This window comes from Chlamydotis macqueenii, chromosome Z (genome assembly GCF_036417535.1).
Source record: "Chlamydotis macqueenii isolate bChlMac1 chromosome Z, bChlMac1.mat, whole genome shotgun sequence".
NCBI classification, from domain to species: Eukaryota; Metazoa; Chordata; class Aves; order Otidiformes; family Otididae; genus Chlamydotis; species Chlamydotis macqueenii.
The window spans coordinates 19,587,913-19,609,923 of NC_141593.1; the positions used below are offsets into that span (position 1 = coordinate 19,587,913).

The following is a 22,011-nucleotide window of genomic DNA, read 5'->3' on the forward strand; positions in this document are numbered from 1 at the left end:
TACTGATGTACTACTTCAGATAATTTTTAACGATCACAAAGAGCCATTGAAATCAATTAAAGGGGCCTGGGCTCAACTCATTCCTTTTTTTACAAAACAGTACCTCTAAAACAATACAGATAACAAGATACGTCTCAACTGGATATCTTTCTGAAGTTTCACTTTCTTAAATACAGTAAAAATTAAATATTAAATTGTCACTTCTTTGTAAAAATAGGAAATTTTTTCTCCACTTTTTTACAAATCAAACAACTCACTGAAAGTAACTTTTCCTCTCAATAAAGTTTCCTTTAGAGGAATACACTTTTTCAAATAACATAACCTTTGTCATAGTAGCTTTTTAGAAAGGTTAAACTTTTACACATTCTTCATAAGAAGAGCTACATGGTGATGATTGCTACCTGTGACAAAACAGATTATGTCTCAGTTGTAAAGTACAGAAGTTAAGACATGTTACATCAATTGTGAGTTTTGTCCTCTAAAAAGCTATAATTGGGTTGGTCTAAACCTCACAGATTTTCAGTATTTAATTTGCTCTTATATCAATCAATGTTTCAAATTACATCCCCCTGGCCAAATCTTATTTTCATTCTCCTTGAGCTCTGACAGATTTTGAAGCCAGAAACTACTCCTGGACTCTAAAAATTCTTTCACACTCAGCATTCTCTCTTCTCATATTTCAACTCCAGTGCCTTTCTGAAACCTTCTTTTCCTCTCTCAGGTTTACTCTGCATCTTCTCCGAAGCCTTAGCCCTCTGTTTTTGACATCTTTCTTATCTACTATCTTAGATAGCTTTAAACACCAGGTTTATGTTGAGGAGCCATTACGTAGCCTTTTGTATTAAATTTTTACTTCATTTTACCTAGCCATGCTTCTCACACCATTTTCTGATATTCCTGTACAAGCAAAATGTTAAATGTGAGGTTTAAATGAGCGCTATAATCTCATATGTTTTTCTGTCATACGGACAACACTCTCACTTATTCATGCACTCATAAAATGTTTTCAGGCTTGATTTTTCTTTTTGGCCAACCTAGCCTTGCTCTAGCTGAGAATCATTACTTCCACTTGGATAATATTTCTAAGAATTATTCCATCCAGAGTCCCAAAACATGGTCAGACCTGTGCCACCTACTCCCCTTGGACTTGGTTGGTATCACCACTTCCTAAGCAAAGAGACTGCCATGTTGTCTTGGGTTTGTGTGGCAAGGTTTTAGTAGCAGGGGGGCTACAGGGGTGGCTTCTGTGAGAAGATGCCAGAGACTGCTCCCACGTCTGACAAAGCCAATGCCAGCCGGCTCCAAAACGGACCCTGGCTGGGACTGCTGGCCAAGGTCAAGCCCATCAATGACAGTGGTAATGCCTCTGGGATAATATGGTTAAGAAAGGGGGGAAATAACTGCTGTGCAACAGCATCCAGGAGAGAGGAATGAAGATGTGTGAGAGAAGCAGCCCTGCAGACACCAAGGTCAGTGAAGAAGGAGGGGGAGCAGTAACGCTGCTTCCGGCAGAGATTCCCCTGCAGCCCGTGGTGCAGCCCATGGTGAGGCCGGCTGTGCCCCTGCAGCCCATGGAGGCCCACGGAGGAGCAGAGATCAACCTGCAGCCCGGGGAGGACCCCATGCTGGGGCAGTTGCATGCCTGAAGGAGGCTGTGACCCCATGGAGAGCCTGTGCTGGAGCAGGCTCCTGCTAGGACCTGTGGACTCACAGAGAGAGGAGCTCACGCTGAAGCAGGTTTGCTCACAGGGCTTGTAACTCTTTGGAAGGGACCCATGCTGGAGCATTTCATGAAGAACTGCAGCCCATGGGAAGGACTCATGTTGGACAAATTGGTGGAGGACTGTCTCCCGTGAGAGTAACTGGTGAGTGATCTCTCCCTGTCCTTACCTCAACCCAGGAGCCTTTTCTTACATTTTCTCTCCCCTGTCCAGCCGAGGAGGGGAGTGATGGAGTGGCTTGTTGGGCACCTGGTGTCCAGCCAAGGTCAACCCACCAGGCATGTCTTTCTGGCTCTCCAATCAACAGTATAAGTCCATTTGTATATCCCTATACATAGTCCCTTGTAGTCTGAAATTCACATTTCTACATAAATTCCATGGTCTTCTTCTAAGACATTTTAGCCTCCACCCTAATTCGTCAAACACTTGACTTTAGTTTGATAATACAGACTACTTCAGTCACCAATTTTTTGTTTCTTTCTCAAGCATTTTGTACTTTTCTTACAGACCCTGTGTGCCGCAAAACTGATCCCATCAAATTTCATATCTCCTCAACCTCATCTTTTAAATTATCCCTCAAAACATGCTCTTCCTAGAATGGCCAGGGAATGGCCATGTCTGACAATGGCTAGAGAACAACTTGGACTTCTATTTTGTACAAGCTTGAGTAAAATTCTAGGCTTCCTATGGTCACAGAAATTTTGCTACTTCAGTAGATCCAGAGTGACACTGTCTACATTTCACGGTGACTTTCTCTTCTCCAAACAAAGTTGTTAAAGTTTCCTTTTTACTATTGCGCCATACTTCTCATAAAAATAATGAGCTCATTGGAAAAGTATTTCTATGCCACACCTTGAATCTGTTTTGCACATGCCTCAAATATGAGCCTATTCAAGAAATTAAGAATCAGTTGTGCACGGACTAAATTAATTTTAAATTATTTGAAGTCTGTGTTGAATCTGGTCACAGATACAGTGTAAAATTAGAGTACACGTATGAAATTGTCTTTGGTGGTTTGCTTTGTATAAATGATGTCCTCGTGCCAAGAAAGATTTATATTGTGCTGCACTGGAAAAATATATTTAATGATTTTATAGAAATTTGCAGTAAAAATAAATTTAAACTGCAGCAGTTATTATTTGAAACTACTTAAGTTAAGTAGAATGTATGACAGAATGTGCTCACTGTTGGCTGCTTTCTGGACCATCTGGGCTGTATTTCAGCGTGTTTGCATGAAACTTAGAAAAACTAGAGTCAGCCTTTTCATTCTCCTGTCAGCATTTTACATGTACCTTTGCAAGGTGGTTGGTTTGGTTTCTGTTACACGTCCAAGGGAAGGTTAAAAAGCAGAACATACTCAGTTGCAAATACCATTCTGAATTCTTATTCTAATTCCCACCTTAAATAACCTACAAAAGTACTACAAAAAAGAACCTTCTCTAAGAATATGTGAAAGTTTACATAAAAATAAATTATTAATCTGTAGAAAATTTCAGAAATATTTATATTACAAACATTTCAATAGTAAATTTTTTTTTCTTTCATATTCATACTCAATTTTAACAATTCAGAAAACTATGTTATATCTGCTATTGCAAACATTGTTAAAGACTGCTACTGACAATAAATGCTGGCTGTAATAATATCTTTTAAAATGTTGAATGCAAATAGGCACGTATTTCATAAGCATTATCTAACCTGAGCTAGCATTCAGAATACACTGGCAGTTTTACAAATCACAGCAAGAGGCACATTTTTGTCTCTGGAATACAAAGCTATAAAATGTTGAAATTTATTTTTGCTGTTTAAGTAACTGCTATATATGTGAATAAACTCAGTCCTCCAAAGTCATGTCCATCTGACCAACACCCAAATAAGGTGACATTTAAGAAGAAAAAAACGGTCTGAGATTTTTTTTCCCCTTTTGTTTCTCTCCATTGTGTTCTGTTATTTTGGACAAGAACACAAATCAATGATTCACTTTTGCTTTTTACAACTGAAAAAAAGGTCTTGGCATATAAAACATTTTTTAGTTAGGATGTCGTTCTTGCAAAGATAAGTATGAGCTACTAGGACATTTTGCCTAAAAAGTTCTCAATCTAATACATATTGTGATGATTGCAGCTGAAAAACTATGACTTCTTCAATGTTTATTTTGAATTATATTTAACAGCGTTAATGAATTCAATAATTTTATGAAGATTTGAAGCTCTGTTATTCCATTCTTTCTCTTCCAAAGGAAGTCCTCCAAAGACTGCACTGGAAGTTCTCCTAACACATGGTTTGCATCTGCGCTGTTTTTCCTTCTAGCATAACAGTTTCCCTGCTGAAGCCCTCTACTGATTACTTTCCGTATGACCCTTGGCCAGATGGTTCAAAAAGTCATCATTTTAGAGGAAGCTCTGGGCAGAAATCTTTCTTCTGAAAAGGCTTACACAGAAGGAGACCACTAATTTTGCCAATATTCTTTCTCAGAAAGGTACCCAAGGAGAACAAAGACTCAAGAATCTTCCTAATCTTTAACAAATGTTCAACCATCTAGAGAAAGAGACTATCCTAGAAACAGAAAAATATTATTTTAACTCAAGCAAATTAGAAGCCCATTTAAAAGCCACAGCTACTAAAATTATTATTGCAGCCCTCAGTTTTGCAGTTCATGAGGAATTCATGTCCTCTTCTCTGAGGACATGCATATTTTTTTAATACAGGACACACATGCAGAGTCTCAGTGAATGGAGCAGCAAGATCTGTGGCTGCCTTGCCTGACACAGATGTGTGCCAGGCTGCACACCACTGGAGGCTCAGAGGTCTCAGGGAGGAGGCTGACTTCTCAGGAACCCACAGCGTAGCTTCAGGTCTACTCATTCACAACCTGGTTGGGGATGAATGTGTATTTCCAAAATACGGGCCAGCAGCTTTTTGTACCAAAGCCATGTCTGCTCTTAACTTCTAAAACAACAAGGATGTCAGAAAAGGATTGAGGGTTTTTTGAAATAAACCAGGGCAAGATCCGAGACTGTTCTTCTAGGACCTGAATTCAAGTTTTCAAAAGTGTAGATACTGACAATGAAATCTGTAGAACCAAAAACTAGAGTTTAAATATATTAATTTTGTAAGTTCATAATCAATGCAAGACATTTCTGGAGAAGTCAGATTTGCAGAAAGAGATGTCTTTCAAAAAGTTAGCTGACAGCACTAGAAAAAGGGAACAAAGTTTGTATATGCAATCCTTTCATCTAGATCTAAGAAGCAGTAAACAAAAGACTAATATGAATTAGAACCAAATGTTTTCTTAATCTAATTCTGTTCATTAATTAGACCTAGGGAAAAAAAAAATGCAGTACCTGTGAAGAAGAAAGGGATGCTGCAAAGTGAAAAAATAGATCCATAGAGAGCAAAAAAAAAAAAAAAAGAAACAACATCTATAGAAGAGAAGGTGGTCCGTGGGAGGATGGGGAAAAGATAAGATTGTAAAAAATAGTCTCTGTGGATTCTATTAATTTTAGTATCCAGTAAAATGACAACTTTTAATTCCCTGGTTTGCCTTTTGAAGAAACTGCTAGGTGTCCTTTGTGCGTCACACTGAGGGATGAGATACAAAGTGGCTGCTGTTGTTTCTAACTTTTCTCCACTGCTTCAGAGATTATTATAGATTACAGAACTTGTGTATTTTGACTCACATGGTTTCTATGACAACATCCAGTGAATGGGATAAAGTAGAAGCAGATTGTAGTACCTATGGATTTTGATATTTCTGTAGTGAAATATATTGATTGTGGTGGCTTTGGAGATGCATTGGCCTTCTTAATATACGAAAACATTAAAACTCTGCTTGTGGGCCTAAGAGTTTTGCCTTTATAGCTCAGTACAGCCCTTCTGGTTTTGCTTTGTTTTCTGAGAGTGCCATTTAAAAGACTCCCAAGATGGAGAAGGGGTTAACAGAGCATTAGAGAAAAGAGTAAAAGAAAATGCGTTGGAGCTTTAGAAAAACGTTAGTTATTTCCCTGACACAAGGTTCTCTTCAGCTCTTATCAGCAACCAAAATCTTAATGATAAAAAAGCCACTGAACATCAGAACAGTTAAATCACTTTTCTAAACAACCTTAAGGCCTGTCCTACAATACAGTTATCCTTTCATCCTTTGCGTATCCTGGGTTTGGTCTAGTTTGAGTTTTAATATGAAACTTAGTTGATCTTTTATCTTTTGCAATATGTAGTATTTAAAACAGAAGTATTAATTTCAGTCTTTCTCTCCTGCAGGGATTTATCCACAGATACATGGAACTGATAAAACTTCTGCAATTCTAATCGGCAGTGTAGACGTTAATCTGTGGTTTAAATCTGAACACACATGACAGCACCACATGCAAACTTATCCCACTTCAGCTTTTTTAACATAAACACTTTAGATAAGCTGGAGTAGCTACACTGGAACAACAGAATACGTTGCTCTTCCCTTGGTAGGTGTAACACCCAAAAAAGTAACCTGTTTTCCCTAAAGTGGAAAATATGACACATATTATAAACAAATACTACTACCACCACTGAAAAAAAAAAGGCATTTTAAAATAAGACCTTACAGAATATGCTCCAATAATAGTTTCCTTGCTTTTCTTGAATTTAGACTTCAGATCTCATTTCTACTCCTATTATTTATTTTCCTATCCATATCTGAAATCAGTCTGGGATCTCTTTCAGGCTGAGCTGATGGGCTTTTATTCTTGAAGGACTAAGCCCTGCCACAGCAGACACACCTATTAAGTACACAAAGTTATATTTAACTGCTCAATATATTTAGTTCACATGACAGATTTTAGATACACATACTGATTTTTACTCTTTTGCAATTGATTTATAAATTGAAGTTGATGATTGCTAATAACACTTTCTTGCCTCATTTTGCATGATAACTTCAGCAAACACCATCTTTACGTTACAGGAAAATATAAAGCATAGAAAAAAAACCCCAGTAAACTGAGTAATTTACACTGGCAGAGAAAAAAGCACCACTAATAATACATTATGATACTTCTTAAAAAGTCAGTTTGCAGGAAGAGTAAGACAGAAATCTTATCTAACAAGCATGGCCCTATGTTTTTATTTAAAAATATGATGACTATCACCAACAAAAAAATAAAATACATAATGAAGAAGGAGCCAAAGCATTCACAGCTTAATTAAACAAGTTTGTATTTGGATGAACAACTGGAAAACCTCTTCACATCTCAGGGGCATATCTTTGTTCATCTGTGCTCTGCTGTCTCTCTTCTCTCCCAGCATATATAAGTTAGAAAGATTAAGATATCCATACATTTGAATTCCAGGAGAAATGATACTCAAAACCTCTCACAGTCCACATATTTCCTTGGTTTTAATCAATATGAATTATTTATTATGGTATGCCACTTTCCTGACAATCATGTCAGCAAGATAGGTTTGGTTCAGTTCAGTTAACATGGTTTCACCTGTATCTTGGAAAGCATTTTTCCCTGTAAATTTGCTGGTATAATTAGCAAGAAGCTGAACTGTCTCATCCTTGTTTGTTTGTTTCTTTTTCTGAGCACTATTTTGTAAATTTTTACGACTTTTGGCACAAAAGATGCAAGTCACAAAGTTGAACCAACTCCAACAGATGGCAAAGACCCAATTCCTGAAAAGTTTTCCCTGTACTTCGGTCTAACACACTGGACAGTAACAGCAGTGTGCTACAGAAGACTGTTCATGAACTTCACTGCACACTAAATTACAAGTAAAATGTATGGTTGTTTTTATAGTATATTTGGCTTCTGTACAGTAGGAGCAGGATTACTGAACATTGGATGTGTCCTACAGTTGCACTGCACTGTCTAGTTTAACCAGGCCTCCAGAATTTTTAATTTTTGGAGAGGAAAAATTAAGTATTTGAACTAAAAATGGAAAGCAGCAATACTAAAAACTCTTGACTTCCTCATCAGCAAAAACTACCTTTGCATACCATCTCTGAAGAACTGAAGATTAAATACAAGGTTTCAAAGTGATTTTATATGACCTAAAATTTACAGCTGAGACTATATCACCTTGCAGCAGTTCAAAGAGGGAGGAGCTCAAGCAGTACTGGTTTGATGTGCCTACTGCTTTAAAGAGTACAGACTTAACGGCACTCGGGGAGCGGAACGCTGTTTTGGTCCGATCCAGGAAATACCAGCACTTGCAGGCCACCCTGGTGACTGGGACAGCAGGCAGCTAAGTTTGCAAATTAAGTTTCCAGTAGCATGACTTAATTGGTCCTTCTTCCATTAAAAAGGCCTTCTTTGGAAAGTCTTTAAGTTTTTGCCATATTTTAAATTAAAATTAATTTAGGGAGGCATTAATATGTAGTTTATATATTCTGAAAATCCGTCAACAAGAATCACAAACAAAATCTTTCATCTTGATACTAAACTCACCATGGCAGTGTTGTTTTGAAAAGGAAATTAAATAAATGCTTCTTTTAATTTCTAAATAAAGTACAGTGGCTGTGAGAAATACAGAGCTGATAAACAATCATGGAAAAATTTTAGGAATATGGTCTGAGGCTTGGAATAGGAACTTTCTGCATGGCAGCACTGCTGGTCTGCCATGTTTGTCTACAAAACAGCAACAGATTTTCCATTAAATTTTTCCTTGAAACTGTAATGAACCTGTTAAACAACTGTAATCTAAATCTGCATCAAGGTACTGCTTGTTACTGGCATCCGGGGATGGCTCTGACCTATGCCTGGTCATTACACAAATTATTGGTTATTTATTATATAAATAATTGTAATAGGTTAATTTATATTCCGGGAAGAGGAATGTATACCTCGATCTCTTGAACTCAGTAAAGTGTATCCATGAAGGTAACTCAGTGGGGCAGACTGTCACCTGTAGGAACTCTCGTTCCTAAGGAGCTGCAAATCTTGTTTTGCAAAAGACAGGTATTACAGATCAAAAGGCTCTAGGCAGCCAGGAAACAACTTCAGCCCTGCAAAAGGAAGAAACAAAAGAATTCAGCTGCAGCAGTATGACACAGCTTTTGCTTAGACAGTGGCTGTACATGACTGCAGTACACCACCTCTTTCATCTGTATGCTTTTCTCCTCCTAACAGTTGTTTCTTCTCTCTTCTCCACTCTTTGACGTATATCTTCTGTCATGTAGCCAAATCAAAGCTGGATAGTAAAGCTCTAGAGTTCTGTGACTCCACTGAATCTTCTGCAGCTACCCATTTCTTAACTTAAAACTCTCAGTCCAGAGGTATTACAAGGCTAGTGTGCAACCCAACATTTGTAGATGAAAAATAATGTGAATATTTTGAATTTATACTTAGATATATTGACAGAGCCTAAGCAAATCATTAGATTATTAGAAATAAACAAAATAAAGTCAACATTTTATCTTCCTGCCAAGTATGAAAATAAAAGAATTTTCCATAAATGTGCTATGAACAAAGTGTCACTCCGCTAATGGTAAATCTAATTGTAGTGCTATTACATACACTTAGTGACACAACAAACAGAAAGAAGGTAACTAAAGCAGATATTTTGTTAGCCAGAAATAAATTCCAAAAACAAGGCAGAAATTCTGCAAAGACTTCAATTAAGGAATAGGAATAGATAACAACTATAATGAAAAACAATTATTTAGGTTATACATAAAAATATTTACTATAGAAATGTTCCTAAACTATGGATGTAAAATTTCTTGGAGGCTAAAATCCCTTTCCTTAAGCATGTACAGACATAACGTCTTTGTAACAGTAGACTCATACTTGACTTCCCTAAGCTATCCAGTACAAACTCAGAAATGATGATCCTGCAACAAAGATAGGATAAGAGCCGTAGCACTTCAAAGGCAGATGCCCAAGCATGCTTCATATTGTTACCACAACCTGCTTTACATTGCTTTACATTATTACCATAACTCCTCAAGCGGCTATTTTGAGAGAAGTGACTTTGTCTGCAAACCTGAAGAGCTGGCATGTAGGAGCTCACGTCTTACTGAAACAGTGTGTACTTGGAAGCGGTTTTACTCTTATCCTTTTATAGTAACAGAGTGTATGACATTTAACAGTGAATTAAATGTTCCACAATCAAAATAAAATACTGTACCAAAACCAAGTATTATCTAAACCGTTGAGAAGTCTATCATATGAAATAATATTTACAATAAATTGCTAATAAAATCCAGTTATTTCTTTGTATCAAAGTTAAGAAGCTGGCAAACTGCAGCTCCATCAGACAGTTCTGCACTGTAATACACAATTTTCACTGACATTCTCTGACTACATTTTATCCTCCTACATTTAAACTTATATTAGCTATTATAAATTATAATCAAAATGACAAATGAGTTCTAACAGAATGTTCCAAATGATGAAATATCTTCTTGGTCAAAGATCAACTGTTCCTTTCAAAGTGTGAAGAGAGTGCAAATTTAGCTAATTTCTCTCTCTGTGGAGAGAGCATGGCTTTTCGAGGATTGTCTGTTGCTTTCTTTATATCTTAAAACAGTTCCATTGTAGGGAAAATACACATCTTGAAAGAGTCTCGGGGAAGAAGAGACTGTTGAGTTTTGCATGCTAATAGCTGCCTGGATTAATCCCTTATACTAACAGATAACAACTTTCTACTTTGAACTCCAGAAGAAAGGGTAGGGCATTGTGAAGAGCAGTCTGGGTCACACTTCCACCCTCTGTGCCATAAAAAGTAAAATTGTAGACAAAGTTTTCAGCATGTGACCATCTGAGTCACATTATTTTGCCCTGCCAACCTCTGAAATGTTATTTCCAGTCTTAGAGACCAAGGTATTTTCCTCAAAGCTCCTAGAGTCCAGCTATTAGATGAAAATCTCAAATTGCATCTTAAGAAAGCTCCTGGTTTTTCTGGTTTTGGGAAACTCTTAGATTTAATCACTCGAACCACTTGCGGACCAAAAAAAAAATTTAAAATTATATAGTCCAGCAGAAAACTGTATTCATTTTTTTTTTTTTTTAATGGAGCAGAAAGGGAGTAAACCCTTCTTGGTTTGGAGGCTACCAAGGACATTGAAGTGCTGGACCAAGGACCTCTCCAGATGAGTATTTTGTCCCCTCACATTCTGTTCCAGGGAGCAGGAGAGGCTGGTGTTATGGACAGCTGCCTCGTTACGCCAGCTAGTCCCAGTTGACCAGCTGGAAGCATTCCTGGGCTGCTTCATTCCCTATGTAGATAAAACCAAGGAAAAATCAGGACCCTCACATGGCACTCACTAAAACCAGTCCAGCTAGCACTTTCTGATAGCATCAAGCTACCTCAAAAAGAGTTTTAACATAAAAAATTCTACAGAAACATATACTTTTTGACATTCAGTATGGATAGGACAATCATATCATGATATGATTAAGTGTTTTACAGACACTACCTGGATTACTACATATTTCTATTTAAATTTTATATGGATTTTCAGGATAATATTTGTGGTATTTGGGAGTCTAGACTGAAAAGTATGCACAGCATAATTAAAACTTTTTATGACATCCTAGTAGGAATAGCCAAGCAGGAGGAACTGTGACAGCAAAGCTGAAGCCCTTGGTGGATGACAGAGGTATCTGTTTCATTCCACATGAGGATGAAGTTTTGTCTGTATCTTGAAACAGCTTTTTAATGACATCATGCTACATTTTGCTATTGGTCTCAAGTATAAATTAGCATACCATCTGTGTTATATCATTAATATTCTTATCTATAAACAATAAGTATTTTCTTAGCATTAAAATGTGCTTGTATTTGCACTGTAAAACTGCTCTGGTTAGAATTCCTTCTGTTTTCTATTATCCCGAGCAGAGTTTATCAGAAAACAGAACTACACATATTTTTATGCCAAATTTTGGTAAGCCTCAAAATATGCCATGTTCCAAAATACACTGTACTGTGTCATGTGGGAGAGAGCGTAAACAGAGACTGTGGCCAAGAGGAAACATGGAACAAATACAGCTTGCAATTTACACACTCATTAAGACTGCATGATTCCCTCATTAAGAGAACCATCTGGATGCTGGGCTTAATGTTAAGAAATTACATGAATGTCTTTTTTTTTCTTTCTATTTGAAATAGGAAAATATCTGCAAAAATCAATACTTTGCTTCAGAAGGCTGACATGATTAACCACCTATTCTGGCATAATGTAATTTTTTTTTCCTGATTCTTGGGTACCAATGACTCTTCTGTTCGGGAACCCATCACTTAGAGACATCTCACAGCAAATTCATGGGAGCGTTTTCATTATACAATGTTTAGAAGAAACTTAATTTTCTCCTTGGACACTGGTAAAAGCCTAACTCAGTGGATTTTACTTCTGCTTTTTTTACAGACATGCCACAGTTTTTAAATTACCAATTTTCTGACTGTTCAGTCCCTAGTTCAATGGAGTGCAAGGGATGTTGAAACACTTGGCCTGGCTTCCAAAGCATGATGTAAACCAGATGAACTTTTGTTGCTTAAAACAGCTGACTTCTTTGCTTTTCCCATTTATTATTTACATGACTGTATTCTTTTCCATTTTCTTCTTATTTTACAAGCAAGAGGAGCAAAACACAAGGACAAATTATGTAACTGGATGGTTACCTAGAAGCTGAGATATGTTTCACGCACTTAGGAAAATCAAGTAAACATAACAAAATAGCCACACCTATTAGTGTCATACGAATTAAGGTAAAAAACTGTATCAGTTGCATATGCCTACATGATGCTTCTGCCTTACATGAGAGCTGTCTGAACAGCAGATCCTGCTCCACCTGCAATATTTGAATTGGCAAGTATGATTTTCACGTATTACCACATTTCAGTTTATCAGACAGGAAAGAAAACGTTAAATCAAACAGAAGAGACTAGAGTGTTTCTAATTTGGGGGGAAAAAGAAAACCCAACAAACCCACAAAACAAAACAACCAACCCCGATGTACTGTTCCCCAGGCGTGCATTCCCCTTTGGAAGAGATGTAAGCTTCAGCCGGCCATCTATCCTCCTTGTGCTCTGTACACCTAAAACGGTCATTTACAGAAGCAGTCAATTCACCAGTCAAGAACCTGGTGAACTTTCCCTTGCAGATTGAACTCCGTGTGTTTTCTCTGCGGGTGTGAAGCTTCTCACAGCAGATCTGATGTGGGTCACATGTAATTCCTGACAAAGCAAATGGAAAGTAAGTCACTGAAAATTGTCAGCCTGCCCAAGTGTTTTTGTTTGGTGCTAGTACTTCTGTAGCAGCTTATAGCAAGGGCTGCAGGTGCATGGTCATGCTAGAAAGCTTGGGGAAGGAAAAGGTGCCTCCAGATGAAATGTCATCGAGGACACTGAAATACCTGGTATGGCTTGCTTCCCAGCAACTGCAGATTAAGTCAGATTCACGGGATAACGTTGCTCGAGTTATTTCATATTTTTCTTTTTTGTATTTGTCTTTTTACTTCACCTACATCTGCCACAACCAAGAAAATATGAGGCCTTCCATTCTCCATCTGGAGGCAATTATATGTCATTTAAGTAGTTTTTCTTTCCTCCATTTTAGGTTTCTTCACCAGCTAAATAACTTCAGCTAGTGTTAGCAGAAGTTTATCTGACCCTGCTTGGAAGAAACAATAGATATTCTTAGGCTTTGCTGTTATTTATTCTGCTGTGTCATTTTGCTTTTACAACTCTAACAGAAATTTGTACCAAAGCCTGTGAAAGCTAAGCCACTAAAGAGCTGAGCATTGACTGGAAATGTTGCAAAGGTAAAATAAATACAGGAAAGCTGAGTTCATGTGGACAAACAATAAAGTAACTACTGCATATTCAGCTTCTTCCTGGCAAACTTCTGCTAGTTTGCTCACTTTAATATAAGATATATAAACACACGCATGTGCGTGTGTGCATGCGTACTGTGTATACAACACACATGTATAATGACCAACTGTGTGAGTACGTTGATGGGAAGCACCTGCCTCCTCCTCCTGCTGAGACCCCTGATTTCTCAGTTGCCTGGACTGTGGCACACTACCTGAAGGACTTTCTAACCTCCTAACAAGTCAGGAATCTGGAAGAAGAGAGGCTATAAAAAATCTAAATCACATTTTATATATAATTACCTTTAAAAAAAATGTTGTTTCCATAGAAAACAGTGTAAAACTGGCTATTCATCAAAAGGGATGTTTTTTTTTCTTTTAGAAATGCAAAATTTCTAGTGAGACAGAAATTCTGCCTCCTGCCAATGACCCCTGTTGCCTTCACTGAATATCGTGTCCTTGTAAACTTCTCTCAGAGGAAGGAGAACAAGCCGACATGTTACAAGAGGAAAAATACACAGTAATGGAAATGAGACTATTCCAACAGGGTTAAAAACACAGAGTATCTAGTCTCGCCAGTACAGACACTACCAGGTATTTAATGGAATGGGAGGTTATTCACAATTCAAAATTAGTTATTCAGCAAATCCGTTAAACTACAGAAATGAGATAGAGGGTAATAATGGAAATGTTATAATAGAAGCTTTACTAAAATTTTAATTCTATGAGAATAGGAGTATTATAATTCATCTAGACGATGTGTCCTCATCACAAGCTCTGGGTTTAGTTGTAGTCACATTGCATTAGAAGGAGCATTGCAATAGAAGGAGGGAATAAGAGACCTGCAACATGAATTATATGGATATGAAATTTTTCTCTGTGAAAAGAGGCATGGAAAATACAGATTCATTAGAAAGTTGATGAGCAAGAGTAGTTTACAAATACAGAAAATAACAACTAAGTCTTTAGCAATGTAAGGTCTCAATACTAATTGAAACATTTCAAGGCAAAAGACAACAACAGAATGAAGAAACTCCTGCACATGCAAAGAGATCACTTGTGGAAAAGTCGCACTTGTCAAAAGACACCGCTGAAGCCAAAAATTCAGTAACTTTTTTACTAAAAAATAATCCAAATTAATAAATAAAATAACCAGACTTGTTAGAGTAAGCAATACACACAGTAAGCAGAGTTCAGGGGTACTCATACATACAGAACTACTGAAGATGTCGCGGAGAATCTCCCTCAAGAAAGATTACGCTGTAGCCACCAAGTCTCTTGCTGTTCTCTCTCAAACATTTGCTGCTGGCTGCTGGCAGAGACCAGGAGCTGGAATAGATGGCATGGACAACCCCTGCGATGAAATATAAGAATGCCTCTAGGGCAGGGTGTGCCGGACCCCTTTAGGTGGGCGGGAGTCTCTTGCCCCCTCCTCTCTTTCTTCTTTTTTGCCTCATGAAGAAAGGCGCACTAGAGACTTAAATTACCTTCTAGCCTATTGCAGAAGTTTTCAATTAACATTCACATAAGGCTTTCATAGAGAAAATTGAAACATGAAATGACCTGTAGGTATCAGTGGTTTCTGGGGCTCAGAAATAAATTGTATTTACTAGTTCCAATAAGAAATTCCAATTTTCAATTTCTTTTGCAACTAAATAAAGAACCCCAATCTACCCAGATCCACAATGGATATAAATATGTTCTGCAGTGGCATAAAAGAAACATTGGTAGGTGATCCCTGTACTACTTTTCATCTTGTTTAATGCAGTACCTAGAAATTAATTACAACATTTTGACATGGTACATGCTGAACTAGCATCAGCTTGTTCCAGATGTATTCGGTATCAGATTGAATGACAGATCTATTTATATTTGTTATACACCAGAGAATTGCAAGTCAGATAGTCCTGACATTAACATAAATGTCCATGGACATTCAAAATTTGTAAATCAAACTGAGTATTTCTGGGTGTTTATGGTTAGCGTAATCTTTTTCTGCATCCCAAAGGATGCCAATGTGTGCTCCCAGCCTAATCTGGAAGGCCAGCTTTGTATGGGGATTGTTTCAATCACAAACAGCAAAGCCCAGCCACTTATTTATTGTAAACAGTAGTAACATTAGTCATCATAATTTACTTCACTGTGTATAAAAGAACATTTCCTGATGCTTATTCATACAGGTTCTGACCTAGGCTGTTAGAACTTACGTAAGCGTAAATTGTAAAAAACTTCTTGATAAAATATCTACGGGTATGCTCCAGTTTTCTCTTTACTTGACACTAACTAAAGTATCTCCAAGGCAGCAGCAAGAACAACAGCAAGAAAATCCCACAGAATAAGCACTCAGGTAACGCTGTTCCAAAGCAGCAATAAGAAACAATGAGAGTCTCAACCTGTCCCACTGTGACAGACTCACTCAACCTATCAGAGTGAAGAAATCTAAGCAAAAGCTGAAACTTTTGAATCACAGAACTGGAGAATAGTTTGGGTTGGAAGGGACCTTTAAAGATCATCTAGTCCAACCCCCTGCAAGAAGCAGAGACAACTCCAACCAGATCAGGTTGCTCAGAGCCCCGTCCAGCCTGGCCTTGAATGTTTCCAGGGATGGGGCATCCACCACCTCTCTGGGCAACCTGTTCCAGTGCTCTAACACCCTCATTTTAAAAAAAATTTTCCTAATGTCTAATCTGAATCCACCTCCCTCTATTTTAAAATCATTCCCCCTCGTCATATCACAACAGGCCCTACTGAAGATTTTCTCCTTGTCTTTCCTGTAGGCCTCCTTCTAGGTACTGGAAGACCACTATAAAGTCTCTCCAGAGCCTTCTCTTCTCCAGGCCCAGCTCTCTCAGCCTGTCCTCACAGGACAGGTGCTCCATGTTACTTGTTACATGTTACTTGTCTTCTGTTTCTTTTCCTGCTGTTGGGGACCTGAATGTGACCTGGGACTTGACTTTCTGAGGTTTTAGAAAATGGTATAGAGACTCTTTATAATCAATTCAGTCATTATCAGGGAGTCTCGAGGTAGTTTTGTCAAGGATGTAAGTCTGCAGCAACACCAAGAGTCAAGCATGATTCACTTACACCTGTCTTCGTACTACTACTTAGCCTGACTTACTATTGGCCTTGCTATTTTGCCACTTTTCCCAAGATTTCAAATTAACATAACCAAATGTCTGAATTGGGAATGATGGTCTTTTGGTATGCAGATTTGTCTAAAATAAATTTGAGTGAGACTCAAAATGTCATTTCAATGGTGATATGGCATACTCTGAATAATAGAATTTCAGAGCTGAATATGAAATCAACTGTGTGACTCATCATGTTCACTAGAGAAGTCCACACTTATGCATTAGAATATTTTATTTCCCAGATAAGGCTGAATGAATAGTCAAAAAGAAACAAAGTATTTCCAGTGTGCTGGTACTCTAATCCCTAGCAAATAAAATAATACACTTTAATCTGGTTTCTGTTCCCATTTCATTACAAAGCTTACAGAACAAAAAAAAAAGTTAGAATATTACACTCTGCTCACTAAGAAAGCTTTGACATCATTAAGAAATCCCATTAGAGAAGGGATTCCTGAAAATTGCTGTGTGTAAGAGAGAGACTCTGCTTTCCAGCCCAGCTCCCAAGAGTTTAGCGGCTTGGAGTACAATTATCTGGCAGGCCGGAATCTGCCTCCTTATGTACAAATGCCGTGAGCAGTTGGCTGCAGAAGTGGTGTTGGCAGTAGCTTCAGCCACATGACCATTCCTCCAGTCCAAGGAAACATGCCAGATGACAGCCAAAGAAGAAAAACAGAAAGAAAGCAGAGCAAGGAATAAAAGAAGCTCACACACGCACAAAAAAAAAGAACCTGCCTTTCTTTTTCATATGAAAATCTAAGTTTCATTATTACTGTCTCAGGAAGTGTCTCTTTATAGCCAATCAAAGAGGTAGTCCTGACACTGCAGTAATTTAACAAACTTATTTTTCTTTGATTATTCAATATAATGCATACTATTGCCAATGTCATTTCTCCATAATGCCAATTTTACTTTGGAGCTTACAATCTCTACAAAATTTTCTCCAGAAACAAGTTTGACTCAGCAGATTTTCATTTTGAGTTATTCACAAATCCTTCACTATGAAAAAGACTTAATGACTGACATCCTTCAGCCTCTGGAGAATCTTCCAAGTGGTCCTGAGGACCAGTAATTAAGTCAGTGCGAGGTGTGAGTGTTCAGCATCTAGCAGAATTGAGTGCCTGAACAATAACATGTTCTTATTCATATACTTCTCTTCAGTTAAGTGCCGGGAATTTTGGTAGGTGCTTTAGTTCTTCTTCATCCATGTGTGATAGGATTTAGAGCTCACAAAGAAGGCTTCGGACTCCATCCATTCTTTAGAGCTATAAGGAGGCTACCGTGCTACTATTAGGACTCAGGTTTTACAGGCACATCTAGTGGTATTTTCCTGAGCAATGCTAAATGCAGCAGGAAACACAACTCCCACCCGCCTTTCAGGAAATGAGATGTGCTTCAGTTTAGAAAGACTCAAGGCTTTAAAAAGAAAGAAAAGAAAAAAAAAGAAAAAAAAAGAAAAAAAGGAAAACAGAGGAGTTTGTCTGTGAGTTCTGGAAACATAAAAAAAGATTTACATTATTTTGCTCATGTTGGACTAGAAGAATCTTCATCTGCCATAAAGCAGGATGGACACACCTCCCTACAAAACTGAACAACTCTCCTTCTCCAGCTTGCAAATGTACACTGAAATTGTGAAATGGTCTGGCAATCTCCTGAGTTTCCTTATGTGAGAAGTACCCACGCCTGGCCTTGGCTGTATGTCTAACACTGTGAATACTTGCACTTCTGGTGTACAGTGAATCATACATGAATCTCTATCAGTTTTTTTTGTTCTACCTTCCTGATTTTGCTCAGCACAATTTGCTGAGGCTTTCAGCTATGGTTTATTTGATGGGAAAGGCAGAAGAGGAGGAGCTCTACATGACTGCATTGTATTCCAGCTCTTCCTAGGAAAAGGCATAGATTTTCCTACTCTGGGAAAACTTGCATCCTGGCTTTTCCATCACCTTCTGAAAGATGCAAACACCACCACTTGCTCATAAGCAAAGGAACTCAAATCACTATTTGGATATAAGTGGGCAACAATGTATTACAGAATTTCCCCAAAAGCAAATACGTAAATTAAAACATAATGGTGCATTTAATCAATAGTTTGAGAGTATCTCACAGAAGGAACACTATGTTTTTGCCCAAAATGTAGCAAAAGAATTTTAAAATCATGGCTAACTTCACAATTTAAATTAAGATTATGAAGTAGAGCAGCATGGTTTGCTAAACAATGTTCATCATGGAAAGTCTGGATGTTATTATCAGGCATTCAGTTTTAGAAACCAAAGCCCCTTGACATCAGATAGTTGAGTGACGTGAGCAGAACTGTCAGTTGACATAAACAAGGTTATTAAATTACACAGGGACTGGGTACTGTAAAATTTTGTAGTAGATTTCTAAATATAACCTACAGTGTGAATGGAGCCATGGCAGTGATACGGTAATATATATTAAGGATTTTTAATCCTCTTCTCTATCAAAACTTATAGTTAAATTAAATAGTAACCATAAAAATGACTCACATTCATTAATACAACTATGACTTAGTTTTATAAAATTATCTTCAACCTCATGCTAATTCTTTAAAGCTTGTGAAAAAACAAAACATATAACACTTTCCCTACGGTAACATATAATATATCCACATCTCTGGAGTTTAGAAAAGAGTTCCTCGCTTTTTATTTTTATTAACAACTTTTAAGACTATTTCCACTTTGTTAGACTGAAAAATTAGACGATGTGCTATATTTCCATAAGCTAATCATCAAAATAATCAGAACCTATATTAGCATGCTACTTGAAATTTTTCATTTTGCTTCTGAAATATTGATGTAAGTTTGTAAAAGAAACATGAGTAGTTTCCTTTAAGCAAAAAAATCCATACAAAGACTGCCTTAAGAGAATCTCAACTGCATTATACGAACTAGTTTTGAGCTTTTAGAAACTTTATAGACACCATCTTTTTATTCTCTATTGAAATCCCTTTACTTGTCATTATTTTCTGTCATAAAACCAGCTCCCTCTGTATGAACAATGTAGGTCTTGCAAAAGAAAAGACTAAGAGAAGTTGGACTGCATCTAGCTTTTTTTTTTTTACACTATTCACATAGTGGTTACTATTGATAATCCTATATAAAGCATTTAGCTTCTTGGGCATTTCATAGTGTGCAAACATCAAACAAACATGACTGTTGCATGAATTAATATTAAAAAGTTATCATTAAGATGGTATGTAGCAAGTTCTTCAATGTATTATATACAAATGGGGATATCTTAAGAATTTTATACCTGAAAATTTATATTGCGTAAGTTGAAAAATGAGTATTGGTTCAATTGCAAAATTCAGTATGATAAATAATCGAAAGCATACTTTGCTATTTTTATTTTTAAATAACAGGTAAGGAAAAAGTAGAATCTACATGCTTTACTTATTTGTTACACTTTTAAAAGATGTTGAACACAAAAATATTTAACAATCATGGTTTTCTGGTTATGCAAAACCCCTCAACTACAAATATTCAGATTTTGTATGCTATATCAGTATGTAATATTTATAATTAAATACATTTACTTATAATAAGTACTGATAACGTTTAGAATTAATATTTTTATAAGAATATTGAGTTAAATGTTACTCTACCATTTCCCCAACTTGGAATGCAAAAAAGATTCAAAATTATTATTTGTTTGAAAATGCAGTTTCCTAAAGTTCCATGGTCCTAAATTTCCATGTACAATCACACAGAAACACTATTTTCCTGATATGCATGCCCAGTAAAGCCTTTACAAGCTAAAGAGAGTCACAATTAACACAAGACATTTCAAAATTCTTATAATCTATAATTCTATAGAAGAACAAAAAAAAGAGCCACAGTTGCAACTAATATCACTGTCAATTACTCTGTAAGCCTTTAGAACAGATACCTGTAGGACTTCAAAAAGCGAAATCTCATCTTATTTCTTGGAGATGGACAAGGGATATAGGCTCCAAAAGGATCCCACAGAAAGGCCATTGGTAAAGTTAATTCTAAAATCTTCTAAAAAATATATCCCGGAGGGGAAGCAGGATAGTTGTGCTGGAGGTGCCCTGAGCTAATCATGAAGCACTTGTAACTGTGTAAGGGAACGTCCTTTTCCTACGGTATGCTTTGGCAGAGCTGTGGCTGGCTGAGAGCATGAGCTAGAAGGGATAACTGGGATTTCCTGCTGCCTGAGACTTGCCCTTTGCATGAACGTTTCCTATATTCAGGGCTCTTATCTCATTATTCAAGTGAGAACTCTCATGGTAAACCCTTGGGTAGTTACGGCAGCCACTGAAGAGCACAGAACCGTAGAAGTGAAGCAGATCAGAAACAGACAATGCTCTGACTATTCACTGCTGCCCAGAAAAAGGCCTTCAAACTCTTTTAACAGTCTGTTGAAAGTATATTTTTAATATGGATTATATTTGAACAATCTGTTTCTGCTGGCATGACGCAGTGAAGAAGCATGCAGAAAAAAACCACCAAATCTCAAGCCAAAATCTCCAATGTGTCCCCTTCAGCACAGTAAGGAGCTAGTAACCAGGGAGCAAAACTGCTATTGAAAACATGTCTGCAAACCCCTCAATTTCGTCTTTGTTTAATTCTCAACCCTCTTCAAGTATGTCTGCCTTCCTCACAGTTTCTACAGAGAGTGAATTTATAATATTAAGTAGCTTTTCTGAAAGGGCTTAATAATCTACAAGAGATCAGCCACTCTAAGAAAGTACGTCTCAGACTAGTAGATAATTTTCAGCCCTCTTGGCAGCTTTCCTCAAAGACATCACTCCCGGTACTGAATTACCACCAGCGACTTTGAGAACTCCGTTCCTTGCTACCCAGGGTAATTCCGGTTCGGTATCTTTTTGTTGTTTATTTTGCTGGTTTGGTTTTTTTTTTGTTTGTTTTGTTTTATTTTTCAAATTTTTATTTTTAATTAAAGCCCAAACTCTTCTATGTAATTGTTTCAACATAGCACTAATAGTGTTGAAGGCAAACAACAGCCTGCAATTAAATTCTGACACCAACTCAGGTCATGCCGGCTCGGCATTTCCTCTGCCAACTCTAGTAAGCAGAAGACTCCCTAATTTGGGCGATCTGTGAAACAAAGGTTCCCCAGAAATTTTTATTCATAAGAAAGAGGATGAAGGAAAAATTGAGTATTCACCCAAAGCAAAGTTAAAAATGAGAACTTTGGATTACTCAGAGCTCTACTGGAAAAGGTCAGAGAATTAGAAAAATAAATTTCCAGGGATAAATTATGTCTATCCATCAATTGCCTGATGAAACGTACTATTTTCATGGTAAAAATTACAAATATACTGTAAGTGGGTATATTTTGCTTTTTGGAGGAACCATTTTT

General features: G+C 37.2%; 1 protein-coding gene across 3 annotated transcripts in view; it reads right to left on the reverse strand.

The window, feature by feature from the left end:
- Window positions 1–22,011, reverse strand: part of PDE4D (phosphodiesterase 4D) — a 366,332-nt gene that overhangs the window by 164,230 nt on the left and 180,091 nt on the right. The window contains exon 1 of one of the 3 annotated variants that reach the window (XM_086770101.1): window positions 20,554–20,657. The exons of the other annotated variants lie outside the window; for them this stretch is intronic. Coding sequence (XP_086626227.1) covers window positions 20,554–20,642 — 89 coding nt within the window. The 5' untranslated portion in view covers window positions 20,643–20,657. Of the gene's footprint in view, window positions 1–20,553; window positions 20,658–22,011 lie in introns of those variants that run through there. 3 annotated transcript variants of the gene reach the window in all.